The sequence below is a fragment of the Giraffa tippelskirchi genome, chromosome 10 (assembly GCF_054371585.1).
Source record: "Giraffa tippelskirchi isolate mGirTip1 chromosome 10, T2T-mGirTip1v1.2.pri, whole genome shotgun sequence".
Lineage (NCBI taxonomy): Eukaryota > Metazoa > Chordata > Mammalia > Artiodactyla > Giraffidae > Giraffa > Giraffa tippelskirchi.
In genome coordinates this window covers 17028900-17051361 of record NC_137284.1, presented here as the reverse complement: position 1 = coordinate 17051361, position 22462 = coordinate 17028900, and the positions used below count along the sequence as shown (strand labels likewise).

At 48.9% G+C, this 22462-nt stretch overlaps 1 protein-coding gene and 2 long non-coding RNA genes across 11 annotated transcripts in view; 2 read left to right on the top strand and 1 right to left on the bottom strand.

The window, feature by feature from the left end:
* Positions 1–22462, top strand: part of FLI1 (Fli-1 proto-oncogene, ETS transcription factor) — a 139242-nt gene that overhangs the window by 57113 nt on the left and 59667 nt on the right. For all 9 annotated transcript variants that reach the window (XM_081531095.1, XM_081531088.1, XM_081531087.1 and 6 more), the window contains one exon: positions 21607–21818. In XM_081531095.1, coding sequence (XP_081387221.1) covers positions 21607–21818 — 212 coding nt within the window. The remainder of the gene's footprint in view (positions 1–21606; positions 21819–22462) is intronic.
* LOC145522319 (uncharacterized) lies at positions 1913–7488 on the bottom strand. Its single transcript, XR_014065982.1, has 2 exons — positions 6131–7488; positions 1913–1953 (listed from the first exon to the last, which is right to left on the bottom strand). It is a non-coding gene; the product is annotated as an uncharacterized LOC145522319 (long non-coding RNA).
* On the top strand, positions 3085–21606 carry LOC145522318 (uncharacterized). Its single transcript, XR_014065981.1, has 2 exons — positions 3085–4390; positions 18572–21606. It is a non-coding gene; the product is annotated as an uncharacterized LOC145522318 (long non-coding RNA).

Genomic DNA, 22462 nt, shown 5'->3' with positions numbered 1-22462 from the left:
AAACACGTTGAACAAAGCCAAGCCCCAGGGCTGCGTTTCTGCTCTGGAGTCCCCTGTGTTACAGTATCTATGTTGGGCTTTCCAGTGAGTAGACTGAAACCAAACAAAACAAAACAAAAAAGAAGAAGAAAAAGCAGCAGCAAATACTGCTTGGTTTTGCATTTTCCCTTCTGTTTTCTGAGTAGCATCTCTATGGCCTGTGAGCGCAGAGAGAACCTCAAAAGATTGTGTTCGCTGCGGATAAGCACCCAGCCCGATGTTTATCAGCACTTATCTCTTGCAAACTCACTCTCTGGAGGCTTCAAAGCAGTGGGGAGATCTCTCAGCCTTGTTCTGAGGGAAGGCGAGCTCCTGCAGGGCTTGGGCTGCAGGTGTGGCTCCACAGCCCTAGCTCCATCCTTGGCTCTCTTGTTCCTCCTAGTGCAGAAGAAGGAAGCAGGAGGTTTACCCAGTGTTTGGGGATGGGTAATGGGGTAGAGGGAGCTGCATTAAAAAAAAAGGAATGTTTTGAAACAAGCTCTGAAAGGCTGAAAAAGTAGGTAAAGCTGGGGAGGGGAAGGCAGGCTACCTCCACCTACCTACCCTGCCCCCCCACCCACCGCAACTCCACCTCACCCCCACCCGGCCCAGCCCTTAATCTGCCAAACAACCCATCACACCTTCAAAAGGTGTTTCAACTCCCTTCATCTGCTCCCAGCTCACCATCCCCTACCTCCTTGGCTGCGCCCACTACTCTAAAGGCAGAGCTGTGGTCAGCCGAGGGGGACCCTGGGAGGGGAGGAGGGGGAGAGGGGGAAGGGGAAGGCAGCATTTTATTAGGCTGTTGAATTTGATTTATTAGGGGGGAAAAATCCTTCACTTGCTTGCCACACAGGTTATTCTCAAAGTGAAAACTCTATTTTACTTTGAAAAAAAAAAATGGTGAAAGTGCCTCCCGTTATGAATGGAGCTCTTTGTTACCTTCCAGATCGACAAGACAGACTGTTTGGTTCATGTCTGTGAGCCGGCAGAGAAGTGCGGGGGCCTGGGAGGCAGATGTGGCCTTAATTGCATGGAAATATTAGAAGATCGTTAAGCCATTTTGACAGGATTTCCCTCCTGCTGCAGGAGCAAGGGGCCATGTCTGAGCTGCATCAGGTCTGGCCCGACCCTCTGGCTGCTACGTCTCTTGTCCCCACATGTGAGGGACACGTGGGTTTGGAGTCACTTGCCCTGATGTTACAGGGAAGTAGAGGTATCCTTACCATCGACTTCTATGTGTGTCTGTGCTCCATGAGGGCAGAGAGTAATCTCCCAAGAAGCCCTCTGACCCGGAGTGGGAAGAGCAGCTGGATAATGAAATAAATACTCGAGAAGGTGCATACACATACAGGGAGGGCATGATCAGAGGTCTCTATCTGAAGGATGTGCTCAGAAAGCTCTCAAGGGACCGACCCACAGAGGTCCCAAAAGAGTAATCTGTGATCATATCAAATTGTTGTTATTCAGTTGCTAAGGTTGTGTCTGACTCTTTGTGACCCCATGGACTGCAGCATGCCAGGTTTGCCTGTCCTTCACTGTCTCCTGGAGTTTGCTCAAATTCATGTCTGTTGAGTCAGTGACGCTATCCACCCATCTCATCCTCTGTCGTCCCCTTCTTCTTCTGCCCTCAATCTTTCCCAGCATCAGGGTCTTTTCTAATACTGATGTCTAAAGACCATATCTTCCCTATCTTTTTCACTTGAAGCTTATGCTTGATGCTTACAGAGCACTGGCTCACTGGGCATCCTGAAGTTAAGTCCAGAAATCCTTGAACTTTGTTGGGTTGTCAAAGACCAAGACCTATGAATGTGGTCAACCTGGTTTCCTGTCCTCTGGCCTGACTGTGGCCCCATCGTGCTTTCGCTCCATGCTCTTCCCTTTCTCATCTTAGTTTTCTGTGTGCTTTGTTGTTGTTTAGTTGCTAAGTCATGTCTGTCTGACTCTTTTGTGACCCCATGGACTGTAGTCCACCAGGCTCCTCTGTCCATGGGATTTCCCAGGCAAAAATACTGGAGCTGGTTGCCATTTCCTTTTCAGTGGGATCTTCCTGACCCAGAGATCGAACCCACATCTCCTGCAAAGCAGGCAGATTCTTTACCACTGAGCCACTAGGGAAGTCCTCTATGTGCTTAGAGAATGCATTTTTAAAAAACATTTGCCTAAATTAAAAATACTTAAGAGGGTTAAACTACTCAGGGGGAAGAGGAAACCCCTCTCAAACTGTAGCTCAGAGATCTCTTTGGATTACAAGAGTGAATATTTTAGATCAAATCTTGCTCAATGAGCTCAGAACATCAGGTGTTGACAGTTGGGGACCTGGAGTGAATCCATGCTGTAAGTGTCCTAATGGTCGGGCTGCCTCTTAAAGTTGGGGTGGTGGATGGTGGCTTAGCTGATGTAGGGCCACAGCCTGGGAGGAATGGGGACAAGGTGGCCAGAAAGGAGGAGTGGTGTCAGGGAGGAAGAGAAGATGTGGCTACAGAGATCCTTTTTTCATGCAAATGTTGAGTTTGTGGGAAGAGGCACTCCCAGGCAGAGTTGGCACCCAGAGTCCCAGGCTGCACCCATCAGAGCTGCCACTCTCCTAAGGGCTGAGCATTTGAGAATCATCTGTGAAATGTCTTGGGGCCAAGAGTGCACAGTCTGAAGCTCCGGCTTAAAGCACAGTCACCCGGCCACTGGGACCTGGGCTCCAGAGCTGAGCAACCTGCCAGGATACCGGGCATCTCCTTGCTGATCTTCCCACCACGCTTCCAGAGTGCTCAAAAATCTCAGTGTTGTTTGAAGATCCTGCCGTGAGAGCCACCACCTTCTACTAAAGGGAGGCAGTGTTCTTCCAAATCCTTAGGAAGAAGCCCCCAGGGGTGGGGGTGCCGCGTCTGGACCCCCTTCTCCCTGCAGCGTGCTCTTAAGACATGAGATGAATTATTTTCATGAGGTCCTCGCTGGCTATTTGTGACCAGGAAAGTCCCTGCTGTACATTTGTTGACAGGCAATGAAGTGTTAACGCCCTCCCCTCACCACATTCCTGCTCAGTTCACTGCTCTCCCCTCCGGTGAAATCCCCCTGCCTCCGCAGTGGCCATCTCTCTGCTTCACGCGCTGCCACCTTCTCAGGAGGCACTCCTCCACTGTTCTAGTACTTTCTCGGGGATGCTACACCGGGGTGTCTGGGAAAGCCATCGGCTCGGATTGTTGTATGAAAGGCAGTGTTTTACACTTTCCAGACTTCTTTTGCAGACGTTGTTCCTTTTTAATTCGATCCTCACAACATACCGTAATTCCTACCTATTTAATTCAGAATTTCCTCCCTCCTCTCTCTCCTACCATCAACTCCCCGACCCCGGGCAGTGATTTCCACAGCAGACTTGGAGAGGCTGGTTGCTTGTCAGGAGACCCTCTGCTCACAGAATCGCCTGCAGGTATTTACTTCACTGCAGAGACACACCAGATCAGCAGGGGAAAGTTTCTACCAATCTCCTAATTCTTCCATAATCAACAAGTGCTGTTAAAACTCTCTGTTGCCATTTTCCATGGACACATTCTCGACTTCTATCACAGTGCCTTGTACAAGGCATGTTTCCAGTCGATATTTGTCAGATGAATGAATGCCTCGATGAAGGAATGCATTTTGTGACAAATACGTTTCCTGATCCCATAATGAGACAGGACGTGTTCAAGAAATATCCAAAGTGACCGTCACATGGTTTGAGGAGCACGTAGTCCAGCCACCAAGCACACGTGTCTAGAACCTGTGCTGGTCAATATAGTAACCACTAGCCAATGTGGCTATGTAAATTTAAATTAACTAAAATGAACTAAAATTTAAAAATTCAGTTCCTCAGTCACGTGGACCACATTTCCAAAGTTTGTAGCCACCCAGGGCTAGTGGCTTCTGCATTGCACAGTGTAGACTGGAGAATGGTTTCCTATAGCGGAAAGTTTTCCTAGACAGTGCTGGTCTGAAGGACCAAATTCAAGAGTTCGTTTTCTTTCTACATTGAAGGATCATAGGTTTTATAGAAACGCTCTTTGTTTGTTAATTCTTCTTTGTTTTTTTAGACTTTTATTAACACTTTATTTTATTTTGGCTGTTCTGGGTCTTCATTGTGGTCTGTGGGCTTCTCTTGTTGAGGAGCATCAGCCCTAGAGGACGTGGGCTCAGCAGCTATGATGTGTGGGTTTAGTTGCCCCATGGCCTGTGGGATCTTACTTCCCAGACCAGGGATTGATCTCGTGTTCTTTGCATTGGAAGATGGGTTCTTAACCACTGGACCACCAGGGAAGTCCCTGTTTCTTAATTCTGAGTTTATCACAAGACTGAGGTTGAAGAGTATACGTATACCTATTGCTCCTCCTTTCCAGAGAAGGCAATGGCACCCCACTCCAGTACTCTTGCCTGGAAAATCCCATGGACGGAGGAGCCTGATAGGCTGCAGTCCATGATTTGCTAAGAGTCGGACACGACTGAGTGACTTCACTTTCACTTTTCACTTTCATGCATTGGAGAAGGAAATGGCAACCCACTCCAGTGTTCTTGCCTGGAGAATCCCAGGGACGGCAGAGCCTGGTGGGCTGCCGTCTATGCAGTCTCACAGAGTTGGACATGACTGAAGCGACTTAGCAGCAGCAGCAGCATTGCTCCTTTCCACAGTCTTTAACAGTTTTTAGAAAGTCCTTCAGGACATTGTCTCGTGTTTTATGTGGTCTGTTCATAAAATTCCCTTTTTCAATTTATAAGAATATTCATCTACCAGAAGAAAATGCTGTAAATATTTGTAACAACATTGTTTAAAACCAGGCCAAAAAAGGGGGGAAAAATGATTTGGGAGAACAAGTTGACATAAAAGTGATTTTATATATATATATATAAAAGGAAAAATGCACTCAGGCTAGAAGACCTGAAACCTTTCTTGGTTCAGGATTAGAAGGAGCAAGGTCACCACAGGTTCCAAGAAGGGCAAAGTTGACATCATTGGCTTTTGCCTTTCCATAAGAATCACTGAGCCCCACAGAATGTGGGACATCCCATTGGTGCAGAAACCCAAAGTGAAGTCACAGCACCAGAATTGACAGCTGTTGACAGTGGATCCTGGAGTGAAGGGACCCAAGCTGGGAGAGGAGCTGAGGGGCTTTTTGATGAGGTTCAGACACGTCCTCATGGCTTCACCACCTTGGAGGGTGGTTTCCTGTTTCCCATAAGGTTTTGGAACATCAGGGATTAAACTTCACAGCCATCACGACTCCTGTCCTTGGGACAGACAGAGAGGCCTGGCTCCTTCGGGGTAAGGCTGGTCCCTCCTGAAGCTTCCAAGAATCGAACACTAAGTACCTTTTATAGAGAAGTAACCAAATCAGTCCCAAGGCCCTAGGAACTGTCAGGGGGCTTCAGCTGGGGTTTCTGCTCAACAAGCTTTACTGAGAGTGACAAAGGAAATACCTCCATGTAACCCCACGGAGATGTTTTCATTGGAAGCCCTTGGCAGAACTTGTTCACAAAATATCTGCTTTTCCTATAGATGGACACCGAGAGACAGGAGGCCTGGTGCCAGAATGCCTAGGCTTGGCACTCAAGTCACACGAGGATGTAGGCCAACCCAGTGGGCGACAGCTTTGAGGGTGGCTGCCAGCCGAGGGGCCAGCTGTGTACCGGAGACAGTCTGAGCTCCGAGAGGGGCGATGCTTGGCTTCTTGTGTGGGGAGCAGGCTGTCCTCAGATCCCCTCACCTCCCCTCAGAGGGGAGGGCGGGGATGATGAGCAGTGGGTCCATGGAGCTGAGGCACACACTGCCATCTCTGAGTTACCTACAGGTGGGGCGGCCCCACAGTGCATCAGCCAAACCGCGATCATTTTGAGAGTGAAAGGAGGCATTATTAAGATTTTCTGGAACAAAAGGCATCAACTGGGACAGTCCCAGGCAAACAGGGCAGTCGGATCCATCTACTAATCGATGACAGGCATCTTGCTCTTACCGAGTTCAGTCTTCTGTGTTTTGATAAAGATACAAGGCTTCCCTGGTGGCTCCATGGTAAAGAATCTGCCTGCCAATGCAGGAGACCTGGGTTCGATCACTGGGTTAGGAAGATCCCCTGGGGAAGGGAATGACTACCCACTCCAGTATTCTTGCCTGGGAAATCCCATGGACAGAGAAGCCTGGCGGGCTGCAGTCCATGGGGTCACAAAAGAGTGGGATATGACTAGAGACTAAAGAACAAACAAAAGAAACAGGCCTAGAGAAATGAAGTGCTTTTCCTGTCTTAGAACCTGTGAATTAGAATAAGAAGGTTAAGCTTGGGGAGTGCTTATAATGTGCCAGGCATGAGTTAGAATGTCTTGTCGTCTCTATCTCACCAAAAAGGAAACTGTGGCAGAGACAGATGGAAGAATTTGCCTAAAGTCACAGGACTGACAATCCTAAAGGAAGTCAACCCTGAATATTAATCGGAAGGACTGAAGCTGAAGCTCCAATACTTTGACCACCTGAAGTTAAGAGCTGACTCATTGGAAAAGATGCTGGTGCTGGGAAAAACTGAGGGCAGGAGGAGGGGGCAACAGAGGATGAAATGGTTGGATGGCATCACTGACTCAATGGACATGAGTTTGGGCAAACTCTGGGAAATAGTGAGCTTCCCTGGTGGCTCATTTGGTACATAATCTACCTGCAATGCGGGAAACCTGGGTTTGATTCCTGGGTTGGGAAGATCCCCTGGAGAAGGGAATAGGTACCCACTCCAATATTCTGGCCTGGAGAATTTCATGGACAGAGGAGCCTGGCAGGCTACAATCCATGGGGTCGCAAAGAGTCGGACACGACTGAGCAACTTTCACTTTCTTCCTGGGAAATAATGGAGGACAGAGCCTGGCGTGCTGCAGTCCATGGGGTCACGAAGAGTCAGACACGATTTAGTGACTGAATAACAGCATCACAAGACTGACAAGTGGGGTCAGAAGCAGCATCTCAAAGGGGACAGCATGGTTCCGTTCAGAGCGGGGACCGAGTGAGGAACCCCTCACCTCAACTCGTTCTCACCTGGACCCTTTGCAGTCATTTCTGTCATTGTGCTCATTTGAGGGGTGAGGAAGCCAAGGTGTCCGAAATAACGTCTACAGAAAACATGAAGAAAATGCATCCACGTGGGATTTGCTGTCTGGAGAGACGGAATATCAGCATACAAAAAACTACCGTATCCAGAAAGAGTTAAATAAAAATAAAATCAATGTGACAGGGCAGTCTAGAATAAAGTATTGAATCGGTGATGAGTTAGAAAGTACTACAGGGACTTCCCTCGTGGTCCAGTGGTTAAGACTTCACCTTCCACTGTAGGAGATTCAGGTTTGATCCCGGGTCAGGGAGTTAAAATCCTACATGCCTCCAGGAAAAAAACAAAGCATAAAGCAGAAGCAATATTGTAACAAATTTAACAGCAACTTTTAAAAAATGGTCCACATTAAAAAAAATTTAAAAAATAATAAGTACTACAAATTTCAGCAGAATGAGAGCTTACTGCAGGGGACTGCAGGAGGGTGAAACTTCCTAGAGGAGGTGATGGAACTCCAGGTGTTCTGGAAGGTCCCCTCCACCCACCTTGGGCTCTACCTGTCCCAGGAGGGCCTTCCCTGAGCCTTTACTCACTGCCCCCTACCCCCCACACATGAGCCCCTGTACCCATATCAGCCTTCTCCCCAGACTAAGCACCTTGGGCTCATTTATCTTTGCATCCCCTGGACCAAATGCTGGCAGGTAGTAGGTCCTCCAGAAAGGTTTGGTGAATAGCTGAGATTCAATGAGACAAAGGGGATGGGGAAGGCAGCTCTGTGGGATGTCTGGATTAAGCAAAGGGACAGGAAAGCTGGTATTTACAAAGGTGCTTTGTTGTTGTTTAGTTGCCCAGTTGTGTCCGACTCTTTGGCCAGCCCATGGACTGTAGCCTACCAGGCTATTGTATCCATGGGATTTTCCAGGCAAGAATACTGGAGTGGGTTGCCATTTCCTTCTCCTGGGGATCTTCCCAACCTAGGGATCAAACCCGTGTCTCCTGCATTGGCAGGCGGATTCTTTACCATTGAGCCACCTGGAAAGCCCATAAGTGTTTGCAGACATCCAAAGAACAATCCAGAAATGTGTATTATAGAGACATCTACAGGACAAGAGTGCTGGGAAGAAACAGGTAAGAGGTCTTATTTGAAGAGAAACCATTTAATAAGGACATTAAAATGCAGCAAAAGAAATGAGAAAGGCAAGAAGGAATAGAGGGGACAAATGGAGTGGAGAAGCAGAGTACAGCCAACCCAAGAGGTGGGCAGAGACAGGGTGGGGGCATCTGAGCCAGCCCAGAAGACGGGCTCCATGGGCACCTCCTCCAGTCACTCCCATTCTCCTGTGCCTGCAGCAACCTGGTAACCATATGCCCTGGGACCACAGAAGAACTAAACACCTCGGGTAGAGTGGCTCATGCAGACGTTAAAGTTAGAAATCCTGCACACTCAGGATGGGATAGGCCTAAGGTCACCCAGGGTGGCTTCCTGGGCACGAGTCACCGAGAGGAAATAGCTGTGAAGAACTGAAAAATGGACCCGGGCTCTTCTTTGCCCAGTGCCCTGAGGGAAGTGAAGTCAAAAGGGGTCTTGTGCTAGGACCCGGGTCTCCATCAAGGTGAAGTGGACTCTTATCTCTCCCTGGATGGGGCCAGCAGGGCTCATGGACATTGACACCCTGCTCCTTGAGGCTGGTTTTGTTTTTGTCCTCCTGGCAGGACGCTCCCTGGGTGTAGCTGGAAGAATAGAGCAAAGGGCCCCTGTATGCTTGTTTCCTCCTGGGCTTCCTGTGATTATGAGGGCACTCGTTGCCACGGAAACCATCACATGAGGACATCAGCGGATAAGATCACAGCTTCTAGGAAAAGGACCTCAAGTGCTTGTCAGGGGTGGCGGATTGGGGGAGCGGTCAGTGGCTTCATGTTTAAACATGAACAAGAAACGGTCACTGGGTGTGGCTGGCTAAAAAAATGGACAAGCCTGGGTGCAAGACTTAATGTCTCGTGGCCAAGAGCGAGTGGGAAGTCTGTCTGGTGGCAGAGGTGCTGGCGGTGGGGAGGGAGGCTCTTGGTGTTTCTCATCGTGCTCTGGGGTTCCCATCATGCTCTGGGGTTCTTATCCATCAGAAAAATCTTTTGCACACCTAATAGGTGTGCCAGGAACTGTGCAAGCTGCTAGATGCAAGCAGTGATTATGATAGACGTGGTCTCTCTCTTTGTGCTGCTTCTCTGGTCTTTGAGAGAAAAGATGAGAAAGTTCCCAGGACCCCTAGAATTGGAAAAGCTCTTGAGGGTACACACTGCCTACATTTCCTCCACTCCCGAGTTTGCAAACAATGGCAGAAAGTGTCATCACTGCTGGTAGACAAGAGTCTGCTTCCCCCTGGGGGAGCCCATCATTTCAGATCTGAGCTGCCTCCGCCCCCTCTTCCCTTCATCACAGAAGTCCTCCTCCCTTGTCATCACAGACCAGACTGATATCCTCTTGGTCCAGCTACCAGGCCAGAGCCATGAAGACCAAGCAAAAAGGGAACCATGTCCCTTCTCCCAGGCCATTCCATCACCCCCACGGTGGGGGAATTCAGACACTTCGAGGAAATACTGCAGCCACCCCCACCAGGCTGCTTCTTCCAAGCTTTCAGCTTTCTGTGGTCAGGGCATGGCAGCCATTCATCATCGTCCAAGAGCATTAAACGTTCAGTGGAAGACAGTTAAAATTTTCCAGGAACCAAGAGGTTAGGTAATTTGCCCGAGGTTGCACAGCCAATAAAACCCTGCGTTGTCGCAGCTGGCACACTGTACCTTTTATTGAAACAGACTTTATAGCATCACACTGTGGAGTGAAGAGAGTGGTGAAGTGGTTTGCTTCCTTTACCCGTTCACCTTTGACCTCTCCTGCCGCAAACCTGCTCAGGGATCCTCTGGGGGACAAGGTTGCTCCCAGCCATCCAGATCCTCAACCATCCTCTTGTGCCACCACCTCCACAGTCAGAAAAGTGTGCTCCAGAGCAGGGAAAACATTCTGATATATAACCACCCGTGTGGTGCCATAGGGGCACCAGAGCACCAACCTCTTGTCTTGGAGCTGAGCCTTGGAGGACCTGCTGTGCCAATCCTTGACGCTTTAGTTCATCCCTGGGGCAGAAGAGAGCATGAAGAGGTCAGAGCAGCGGCCTTCAGGCACAGATGTGGAAGCATCCAGTATTGTTAAGGAGGAGTGTAGGCACCCCTGTGCAGCCAGGCAGGATACAGTCCCAATGCAAGTGATGAGCAGTGAAATCTACTGGGACCCTATGTCTGGTCCAATATCCAGGACGAATGCCTTCCTTACCAGCTTCTCCCATGGCTTCTGTGGGTGTGTTTTGATGGTTGCCAGTTCCCTCTTCATCATCATCCCTTCGTACCTGGCAGGGCTTTATTTAACCCTTTCAGCCCATCAAAACTGGCAGGCGAACACGGGCTCGATTACACAGGCTTGATTTCACGGGCTCCATCTAAGCTTTCCAACCAGAGTGAGCCCTCATTTCCCACCCTCATGCTGCCCTGTCCCTTGGACACCGTGGGGTCCACCTCTGTGATCAAGTCTCTCTTTATTATTGCAGAGAGGCGTGGTCCCCGGATTGTCAAGTTATACACAACAGATCACGGCTGGCCTTTTCGTTCTCCCCATTGTCATTGAGAAAAAGCAGCTTGAAGTGTGGCCAGGCCCACTGTAAAGACACAGAAAGGTCAACAAACTGTAAAATGTTCCCTTCTTGGAGCTCAGACTAACCTCCAATCCGCCTTCCTGTTAGTTTCCACATTCAGCACTTTTCTTCTTTTCAGCAGTAGACTCGTTCTCCGTGGGAGGAGATTTTCACTTTGATCTTTAGAGACGCCCTTTAAATGTGGTTATGGTCAAAAAAGTGACTGTGAAAACTCAATGTCAACAGGCAAAGGTAGAGACCCACGGGAGACGTGGAGAAGCCTCTAATGGGAGACTATGATTAACAGGGGCCTCCGGCTCTGGATTCTGTTACATGGCCTGCTTGTATGAAACGCTGAACCCCTCTCCTCTGAACGCACTTAGGTTCATTCCCTTAATTTATTAAACTCCATTAAATAAAATACTTTCATCTGCAAAGGATTCCCATTCCATCTTCTAGGAACTTGGCTGACTGCCTTTCTCTGGGCCGGTCATGGCAGAAGCCCCCCCTTCCCCAGTTAGTGAAGATTTAAGTGACAAGGTGGCTGGTGGAGGACTGGGGTGGGGGTGGGGATGGGATTAGAAATTTCAATAAGCTACTTTAGAAATCAGCCTAGCACTCTGAGTTTCCAGGGCCATTTTGGCTATGCGACACAACCAGGATGGGGCGAGACTGAGTTGCCAAACTGGGAACAGTTTGGTGGAAGAGGTTAAGCTTTGCAGTTGGGCTACAGGTTGGAGAATCCCTAGCTGAAGGATCTAAGGCAAGTACTGAGCCTCTGCACACTTCGGTTTCTTTTCAATAATGGGAGGATCCTAACATCCTCTGGCTTCCCAGGTAGCGCTAGTGGTAAAGAACCTGCCTGCCAAAGCTGGAGACACAAGAGATGCGGGTTTGATCCCTGGGTCGGGAAGATTCCCCTGAAAAAGGAAATGGCAACCCACTCCAGTATTCTTGCCCAGGAAATCCCATGGACAGAGGAGCCTGGCTGGCTACAGCCCATGGGGTCACAAAGAATCAGACACAACTGAGCACGTGTGCATACATATCATAGTTAATTTACTCGACTGCCTCGAGTCTTAGAAGCAGCATGCAGCATTTTTCACTGTGGTGTGCGAGCTTCTCTATAGTTGTGGCGTGTGGGCTTAGTTGCCCCGTGACATGTGGGATCTTAATTCTTCAACCAGGGATTGAACCCACATTCCCTGCATTGGAAGGTGGATTCTTAACCACTGGACCCAGGGAAGTCCCCTGCCACCTTCCACTTGTGGAGGTATCATAAAGTCCCCTTTGGGTTCACAGGGAGGGGAATAGACTTGGCCTCTTGTTGGGGAGTGGCCAAGATTGGAAATACTGCTGTGGCCGTTTTGGGGCAAAGACAACCTTCCTGACCTGAGTGGGAGCACCTGCACTGCTCTGTGCTAAAGAGCTTTCAGATCAGTTTGGGTGATTGATCGATGTCTTCACCTTCTTCCTGATCCATCATTGCCAGTCATGTGCCTCCTCTTCCCTTTCGCACCTGCCTTCCCTGCGTTGGAGAAAAATGAGAGAATCAGACACAGGGCTGGCTGTTAAAAAGGAGGGAGAAGCCGAAGGTTTGAGCGAACTCATAGGAGCCACCTCTCCTGACACTTCAGCTGTGACTGCGCTGAGCATGGTCCATGGCCACCCTCTCCCCACTGCCCCCCGCCGCCCCCTGCCCCGCCCCGCCCTGCCCCCACACACACTGCTGCAGAGCCCGCTGATTTCCAAAAACAGAGAACCCGGAGGACTTTGCTCCCTGGAATCCTGTCTGCATTGTATATGCTTTCTGTCTGCCAGGAGAAGGGACTTTATGTCATTATGCAAAGAATGTAATAAAAAGCCACAACTCGTGGCTTCCTGTGGTGACCCAGGGATTAGCTTTCCAGAGGCCTGGTCTGGGAGTCTTGGACTCCTGGAGCAGAGGCAGCGAGCGCAGGGAAGTCAGTCTGGTTGATTTTGACATTTTTTCAAATTGCCTCCAGCACAGCTCATCGGCCATCGAAAGTTGTCCTTACAAGACTTGGGGCAGCATGGGAGAGAGGTGGGCAAGGAACCAGTGTAGGGTCGGTTGTTCTGGGGCCCTGTCTTTTGGGTCATTCCCTGTGCTAGAAATAAACACTCAGCTTCATTGTAAGAATCAGAGTCTCTTCCTTTTCTGACTCCATCTGGCCCATCGCCATGGCTTCTGTGTGTCCTTCCTGCACATGGACTAAAGCAGATACTTCTTCCCTGCCTTCCTGCAGAGAATAGGGGACATCCTCACAGCACCGTCTTCAGCCTTTGCTGGCTGTTCCAGAGGCTTTTCCCTCTCTGCCTCCATCTCCGCTAAGCTGTCTGGGGACGCGGTCCTCGGTTCATCACTAATGTCAGCCTGGCTGTCATGTGGCCAGGCTCTGACCACATCCCCCCCCATTGCTCAACTGATGTGAGCGTGGAAAATAAGCCTTGACTTAATCTAAGGAAAACAAATGGTGGGAGACACATCTGCTGGTATTTAAAAAAAAAAAAAAAAGGAAAAGAGAAGAAACAAAATGTATACATGACAAATTCCAAAATAAAGGATGTTTATTTATTTATGAACTCACAGTCATGCACGCGGCATTCTTCTGATACTTACTGCAGGACTGATATAGGGACAGCGGGGTGAGTGGGTGCTGGTACTGCCTCCTGTCTTTTGAAGGATTATTTCTGAGCCTCATCTGTGCCTCCTAGAGGCCTGAATTCAGAAACGAGAAAGACTGAGGCTGCAAGGAAACAGTCTGATGGTTTGCATGGAGGAGGAGAAGCACAGAGTAAGAAATAAGCTCTCTTCTCTAGAAGTCCGTGGAATCCACCTTTCAAATCTATTATCTCCAAACCTGCTTGTTTTGAACCTTAGGCAACCTTGGTTACTTTTAAATAGCCAACACATTTGAGAAGGAGATACCTCTCTGGTTTTATCTGTCTTCCCTCTCCAACCCCCATCTCCAACCTAGAGGTTCCCATATCATTCCCATGGCATCTCTCAGTATTGTACTTCTTTTTAAATTTTTAAAAAATTTTATTTGTGTTTATTTGGCTGTACGGGGTCTTAGTTATGGCATGTGGGATCTTTTAGTCGGGGCACACAAGATCTAGTTCCCTGACCAGTGATCGAACCTGGATCACCTGCATTGGGAGTGTGGAGTCTTAGCCACTTGACCACCAGGAAAATCCCTAAAAAACTGTTTTATTGTTTGCTACGTCCTAAGAACTTTAGTAATACGTGTGTGCTTGGTTGCGTCCAACCCTTTTGCAACCCCTTGGACTGTAGTCTGCCAGGCTCCTCTGTACATGGGATTTTCCAGGCAAGAATACTGGAGTGGGTTGCCATCTCCTTTTCCAGGGGATCTTCTTGACTCAGGATTTGAACTAGTGTCTCCTGAATTGGCAGGTGGATTCTTTACCACTGAGCCAGATGGGAGAACTTTAGGCACTTGATTTAGGGAGTTCGTTTATATTATCTCATTTTATACTTATTCTCAATCTGCCAGCTTAGGGACGGTTATTATCCCCATTCTACAGATGAGAAAATGACATTTGTAAAGTATAAATGAACTGCACTGGGTGGTGTATTGGTGAGTAACTGATGGAACTTGGATTGGAACTCAAATCTCTGTGACTGCAAAGATCGGGCTCTAGGTACGTTTCAACAAACATCCTTAAGAGTTACCCCCAAAGGGGTGACAGTCTAACCGGGAGGTGCATAATCGTGGTTCAATGCCCAGACAGCAGATCTGAATTAGAATCCCAGGTAACATTCAGTTGCTGTGTCACCTGAGTGAGTTAGTTCATTTCTCTGAGTATCTATTTCCTCATCAGAAAAAAACAGTGATAACATCACATCCCCTATAGAATTGCAGGGAGAATTAAATTAGATCGCTCAGGGAAACATGCACTTAATAAATAATATGATAATCATCTGCTACTTTGATCTCTCTTCTGTAATAAGATGTATTAGAAGTGATGTGTATTTAAGGCAACCTTACCCAAATTGGGTAAAAAGGAGAATCTGCACCCAGACAAGTGCCCCCTGGCTGTGCATGTCCGCAGGCTCCCAGAGCCAGCAGGGGATCCTGGGAAGGAAGGCTGACGTGGTTTGGTCAGCATTTTTACAGCCAGCATTACCATCCTATTAGCTTGGAAGTCAAGCTGCCGCTCCAAGACGCTGCCCTTGCCTGAGTGCTCTGCTAAATGGGTCAAGCAGGATACTGACGTGCTCGGCTACTTCCCTATTTGGAGTCCAGGAGCCCTGTGCTTCCCTCTGGCTCTAGGACCTCCCTCTGGCTCTAGGATGCAGTGGTGAGAGGCCAGAGCATCCTGATGAACAGGCTTTTTGTTCCCAGCATGCAGCAGAGAGAAGACGTGTGCTTCGTAGAATCCAGTTACTAAGCAGTTCAGGGCTGACTTCGTAGGGACAGTGATGGGGACCACGAGAGACCTCAGACTGAGCACCACACATGGGATTAGGGCCCTGCCTTCTGTCCTTCCCACTAAAGGCAGTTTCCCTGCAGGGTGCTCTACCGCAACCTAGACTCAACAAGTCTTTGAAGACTCACTTGTCTCCCTCTGAGTAAAGGGATCAGTGTCATTTCCAAGGTCAAATGGAAAAGGGAAGGAACCCAGCCACTCTGAGAGCAGTGTGTGAACTTTCATGCGGATGCTCTTTCTATATTCAGCCCATCCTCCCAGAGTTAAAACATTTAGAAACCATCCCTCAGTATAAAAGACTTGAACACCCACTGTGGACTCATTCCTGTAAAGAGTTTTAAGTACTAGTAAAGAGTTTCACATTGAAACTTTTATAAGTTTTAGGTATTTAAGTAAAAGTAAAAGGCTTCTGAGCTTCCTTGGAGGCTCAGTGGTAAAGAACTCACGTGCCAATGTAGGAGACATAAGAGACACGGGTTCAGTCCCTAGGTTGGGAAGATCCCCTGGAGAAGGGAATGGCTACCCACTTTAGTATTCTTGCCTGGAGAATTCCATGGACAGAGGAGCCTGGTGCGCTATAGCCCATGGGGTCACAAAGAGTCAGACATGACTGAGAGACTATACAACAAGCAACGACAAAAACAAACAAAACAACTTCTAAGACATGGAGAAAATAGCAATAGCCACACATAGGTAATAAGTTACAAGCATGTCACTGACCCGTCTGCCAGCTCAACAGCTTCTCAGCTGAGAAAAGCAGCCCCTTGGTGCCCGCACCCCATCAGATCACCCCCAGGGACTTTTGGGACCCCCAGTGGGGACACGAAGCTGTAGCACAACACGATGGCAGCCCTTAGTCTACATCGTGCCCCTGCGGTGTCTTCCTGTTCTATGTCTGTCTGCCTGAAATGCACCCATCATCCCCAAAGCAGTTTAGAAGAGACCTGCCATTGGCCACAGAGACTGTACTGCGGGTGTGGTCTCTTGGACACCCTCAAAGCGCTCAGCCTTATTTTCTTTTACGATTTTTTTTCCTTGTGGACCATTTTAAAGTCTTTATTGAATTTATTACAATATTGTTTCTGTTGTTTATGTTTTGGTTTTTTGGCCCTAGGCATGAACGATCTTAGCTCCTTGACCACAGATTGAACCCACGCCCTCTGCATTGGAAGGCAAAGTCTTAACTGCTGGGAGCCCCTGCACTCAGCCTTGCATGGCAGAGAGCTGCTATTTCCTTTCAGACGTGAATCTTCTCCCCAGCGCTCATGCTCCACCTGGATCCTGAATCAGCTTGTCTGGGCCCTGGTCTCCCCAAATGTATGATTCGCATTAATGGTCCTCATGTCCCTCCCCTGCTTGTGTTCGATTTTCTGATTCAGTCCAGGCCAGACAAGGAACCGTTCTTCTGCATTTTCTCTCTCTCCCCAGCTTCTCCCAGTCACCAATTCTTTTCTACACACCGTGATGAAACTTGTTTAAAAAAGCCATTTCACTATGAACGGTTGCAAACAGGGGTGTGTGTGTGTGTGTGTGTGTGTGTGTGTGTGTGTGCACGCGCACACGTGCACGTGCGCACATGTACGTTTACCCAAGCAGTATTCTCACTAGGCCTTTAAAAGTTCAAGGGAGTCAGAGGGCATTATTATCAGGGAAGGTTTCACGGAGTAAGGGAGATTTCATTCACCTACAAAATGGGTGGAATTGGATGTGCGCCCAGACAAGAGGGCAAAGAAAGGATGCTCCCAGCACAAGGACTCACAAAGTCAAAGACACAGGAGGGCACACAGGGCCCATTTAGTGGAGCTGTGGGAACAGCGAGCCTGGGGCAGGAGCTGCAGTGGGGAAGTTGTGAATGGGGACCATGGATGGTGGGCAGCTGGGACGACAGGCAGACAAGAACAGACTTGTGATGACTGATGTTGGGGATGCTCTGGGAGGGTTCTGAGCTGTGGTTGTTTACAGCTTGCAGGGGAGCTGGATCTGGCAGGGGAATGAGCAGGGTAAACTGGGTGAGGGGGCGTATGCTGACAGAGGAAAGTGGCTGAAAGAGAAAAGCAGAGGGAATTGCTGGCAGGACTGGACAGAGAACAGGAGATGTGTCCTGGAGTAAACCAGGGTCCTCTCCTCCCATGATGTGACCCCTTGACTGGAGTTTTCTTTGACTGTGAACTAAAGGAAACTTCCATTCCAAAATGAATTCAAACCAGTTTTGTACCGTTTACCACACTGTTCTTTGTTCTATAGAGTATTCTTTCTCATCTACTTGAGAGGTCTCTCCATGGTCAGCCTCTGGAAACCCTGGCTTGGTCTTATCTGTCCTCTGTTGCAACCTCTTTGCTGTGACCCCTGGCTTTGCCATCTGCTTGGTCTGCTGACTTGACAACCCTGCTTCTCAGCTTCCTGACCTGCCCTCCGCAGGGATAATGATGCTAGGTGTCTTTTGCCCGTCACCAGAGCATCACTATCATCGGTCCTGCCTCCCAGGCCTCCATTATTCCTTCATTTTCTCCCCTAACCCAGAGGAAAGGAGATGGAAGAAATGCTTTAACTGGAAATTCCTAGATTTGTGCACGATCAAGCATGCATGTGAGCCACTCTCCACGGCCAAAGACAATGCCTGATTCCTTAGGTATGGTCTCTTTCTGTAGCAGAACTAATGAACGTTTACCACCTCTATCACCAAAAGGGCATTTATAGTTTCTAGCTGGTAATGCTTCTTGGCTCCTGGTGTAGAAAGAACCCCAGAAAGTTCATGGGCTCACACTTAGCCCTCTGCAAGATGACAATGCCACACTTTTCAACTTGGAACCACTGTGTGCTTGGCTACTCGTATCCCTGGTTTGGGATGTGCAGTCAGGTTGGATCCCTAGTTGAAAAGAACAATGGATATAATAACCAACAGACAAATGGCTCCAAGAGGCACAGCTCTCCTCTGAACATGGAACCAGGTATCTTTGTCTGCCGTGGAGAGTGGCTTACATGCATTCTTGATCATGCACAAATCTAGGAGTTTCCAATTAAAGCATTCCTTCCATCTCTTTTCCTCTGGGTTAGGGGAAAAGATGAAGAAATGACGGAAGCCAGGAGGCCTGGGAGGCAGGACCAGGGATAGTGATGCCCTGTTGCTGCTGCTAAGTCACTTCAGTCGTGTCCGACTCTGTGCGACCCCATAGATGGCAGCCCACCAGGCTCCGCCGTCCCTGGGATTCTCCAGGCAAGAATACTGGAGTGGGTTGCCATTTCCTTCTCCAGTGCATGAAAGGGAAAAGTGAAAGTGAAGTCACTCAGTTGCGTCTGACTCTTAGCGACCCCATGGACTATAGCCCACCAGGTTCCTCCGTCCATGGGATTTTCCAGGCAAGAGTACTGGAGTGGGATGCCATCGCCTTCTCCTAGTGATGCTCTGGTGAGGGGCAAAAGACAACAAGCATCATTATCCCTGGAGAGGGGAGGTCAGGTCAGGAAGGAGGGAAGCAGGTTGTCAAGTCAGCAGACCAAGCAGATGGCAAAACCAGGGTTCACAGCAAAGAGGTTGCAACAGAAAACAGCATGGCATAGGACAGCTGGTGGAAACTGAAGGAACCCAGCTGATTTTAGGTCTGAGTCAAGGGACCCCCTTGTCCTTTCCACATTCTGCCAGCAGCTCAGCTTTGAAACAGCCGTCTCTGGCCATGTCTATACTCTGCAAAGCCTTCTGTGCAGGAGCAGACTTCCTGGACTGTGTTCCAGTAATTCTTCCCTGATCCCAGCCAGAAACAGCCACAGAAGAGCCTTTCCCTTTGAAGTATGGCTGTCCTCCTGCTGGGGTTGAGAATGGCCCTGGGAGAAAGTTAGCTGGTAGAATGGATTGTAATTTTATAGGTCTGGGGGCACAGGTGTCATAGGGCTGCCACAGCAAAATGCCACCGACAGGCAACAGAAATGTATTTTTTTCTCACAATTCTGGAAGCTGAAAGTCCAAAGTTGGGGTGCTGACAGGTTGTGAGGCCTCTCTCCTTGGCTTGCAGATGGCTGCCTTCTTGCTGTTTCTTCACGTGGTGGTCCTGCTGTGCCAACCACCCCTTGTGTCCCTCTACGTGTCCAGATACCCTCTTCTTTTTTTTTTTCCATTTTCATAGAAAAATTTTTTTTCAAACTTTAAACTTTTTGTCTTGGGGTATGGCCGATTAACAATGTTGTGATAGTTTCAGGTGAACAGTGAAGGGACTCATCCATACATATACATGGATCCATTCTCCCCCAAACTTCCCTCCCATCTAGGCTGCCATATAACACTGAGCAGAGTTCCATGTGCTATACAGTAGGTCTTTGATCATTATCCATTTTGAATTTATCAGTGTGTATATGACATTCCCAAACTCCCTAACTATCCCTTCACCCTGGCAAGGATAAATTTGTTTTCTAAGTCTGCGAGTCTCTTTCTGTTTTGTAAGTAAGTTCATTTGTATCATTTCATTTTGATTCCACATATAAGGGATGTCATATGATATTTCTCCTTCTCTGTCTGATATTTCACTCAGTATTACACTCTTTAGGTCCATCCATGTTGCTGCAAATGGCATTATTTCATTCTTTTTAATGGCTGAGGAATATTCCATTGTATATATGGAGCACATCTTCTTATCTATTCCTCTGTCAATGGACATTAGGTTGTTTCCATGTCTTGTTATTGTAAACAGTGCTGCAGTGAACACTGAGGCATGTATCCTTTTGGATCATGTTTTTCTCTAGACACATGCCCAGGAGTAGGATTGCATCACGTTCACTTTCATGGTAGCTCTATTTTCAGGGTTGTTTTTTTTTTTGCAGTTAGAGCAATGTTAATTGCTCATATTTTTATTTTTGAGTTGTGGTTATGTAACAGAATGTCCTTTTTCTTTTTTTTTAATTTATTTTAATTGGAGGCTAATTACTTTACAATATTGTGGTGGTTTTTGCCATACATTCACATGAAGCAGCCATGTATTTTCAGGTTTTTAAGGAACCTCCATACTGTTCTCCATAGTGACTGTACCAATTTACATTCCCAGCCATATTGAATTAGGATCAACCCAAAGGGCCTTGTTTCAACTCGATCATCTCTTTAAACATCTCATCTCCAAACACAGGTTCTTAGGAACTGGGGTTAGGGTGTAAACATATGAATTTTAAGGGAACAATTCAGACCTTACCAGGTCTGAGAGAAACCTGCTGGCCTAAGAGAACCTTTACTTGAAGCTGATAACCATCAAAGGTAACCTTATTGGGTGTCACTCTGTGCCAGCGACCGTTCTGGGCATTTCTCCTGTAATATTACATTTCATCTCCACGATTACAGATTGTGTAATTATAGATGGTATCGATTATAATTAATCCTAGATTATAGATTGTGACCTCCTTTTCTGAAATGTGATCAACTTAATTTGGTGGAATTGTGTGACCTCGTGACCACCACACCCCAGGCCACGACCTGGTCCCTGTGATCTGCTATGACTGGGATGGATGGGAGAGTCTCATTACCCTGCTCTGCTTGGTAGATGTCTGGAAAGTGCAACGCTGCCTTTCTCCATCTGTCATCTTCCCCTGTCCCAGCAGGTGATGGGACAGCATGCGTGGGAAGTTCAGCCTTGACACCCCCTCCCCCGCCCCCACATCCACGGAGCTGAGATTCCACCCTCTTTCTTGGGCAGGCAGAATCATCCCACTTAAGGCTGGAAACTATCATCCTCAGGAGTAAGGCAGGAAGGGATGCTGAAGCACGCTGTGCCAGGGAGGCAGGCAGTCCCCTACCCGGCTCTCTGATATGTAAGAAGCTCAGCACATCCTGGAGCGCCTCTAAGCAAACAAGCTAGACACCTGTACCAAGGTCTTCTCATATAATCACCCATAACCTCTGAAAAAGCTATTCTTAATGCCTGTTTACAGAGAAGGAAACCAAAATGAGAGGGGCCCCACCCTTCCCCTGTGTGACCTTGAGCCACATACTTAACCTCTCTGGGTGGGTCTCACTGGCCTCACCTATAAGAGCAATGCTCCCTCTCATATGCCCTGTAGCTTGGCGGCTTCCTGGCCAGTAAGGGGCATTTCTGTCTATCTGTTTCAAGCACCACCCCAACATCACATGTGTGTACTGTGTAACCATTCTTCTTGGCCTCAGCCTCTCCACCCTCCTTTCTGGGGGTCTCAGCCTACAGAACCAACAGAGGAACACACTCCTAGGGGTCCCTGTTCCACGGCCCAGACTTTCTCCTCGCTCAGGGTTACCTGCAAAGAACACATCAAGCTTGCATAATTGTGAGCCAGACAGCCCCTCCTGTAGCCCTGGGCCAGCCTGCTGGTTCCCAGGGAGGGTAGTGACGAGTGACACCGCCTAAAGAGTGACCTGGGGCTCTGTGTCCTTGTCTGCCCTCCAGGAGGCTCTGTCGGTGGTGAGCGACGACCAGTCCCTCTTCGACTCCGCGTACGGAGCGGCGGCCCACCTCCCCAAGGCCGACATGACCGCCTCCGGGAGCCCCGACTACGGCCAACCCCACAAGATCAACCCCCTCCCCCCGCAGCAGGAGTGGATGAACCAGCCGGTGAGGGTCAACGTCAAGCGCGAGTACGACCACATGAACGGGTCCAGGTAAGCCCGTTGGGCCCGTGCTGCCGGGATGGGGCCGGGGGAGGCTGGAGGCCTGGGGCTGAGTCAGAGATCTGGCGGGAAGTGTGTCTGCGGCAGACGGAGCTCTGGTGCTGGGCCGGGTGACCAAGCCAGGCTTTAGTGAGCTGGGGTGAGAGGGCTACTCGGGGTGAGGCGGCACAGAGCCCCTCTGGTTCTCTGGGCCCCAAAACAGCCCCTCAGGCCCATGACACTAACAGGCACTTTTGTAATACCTGCTTTATGTCAGGCCCAGCCACAGCCCCTCTTGGGGATAATTCAGTGACAAGATACTCTTCTGTTTCTTGTTGAAGATACTTGACCTCTCTGGGTGGGTCTCATCAGAGCAAAGATGAGCAAACTGTCCTTCGATTTAAAGTCTAGGATGATGACAAAGATGAACAATTCTGAGGGCTCCCTGTGCAAGGGTTGGGAGCCGGTGCTGCCCAGGGCCGGTAAGACTTTGCTCGTAGAGATGGACAGGAGAGGACGGCAGAGAGGGAGAGCACGCCTGGGGGCCGGGCGGCCCAGGCTGCAGTCCTGGCTCTGCCTGTGGACCAGTCACTGCTCCCTCGAAGGACCAGCTGCCTCCTTTCTGCACGGCTGGAGCGTCACTTCCCATAGGCTTA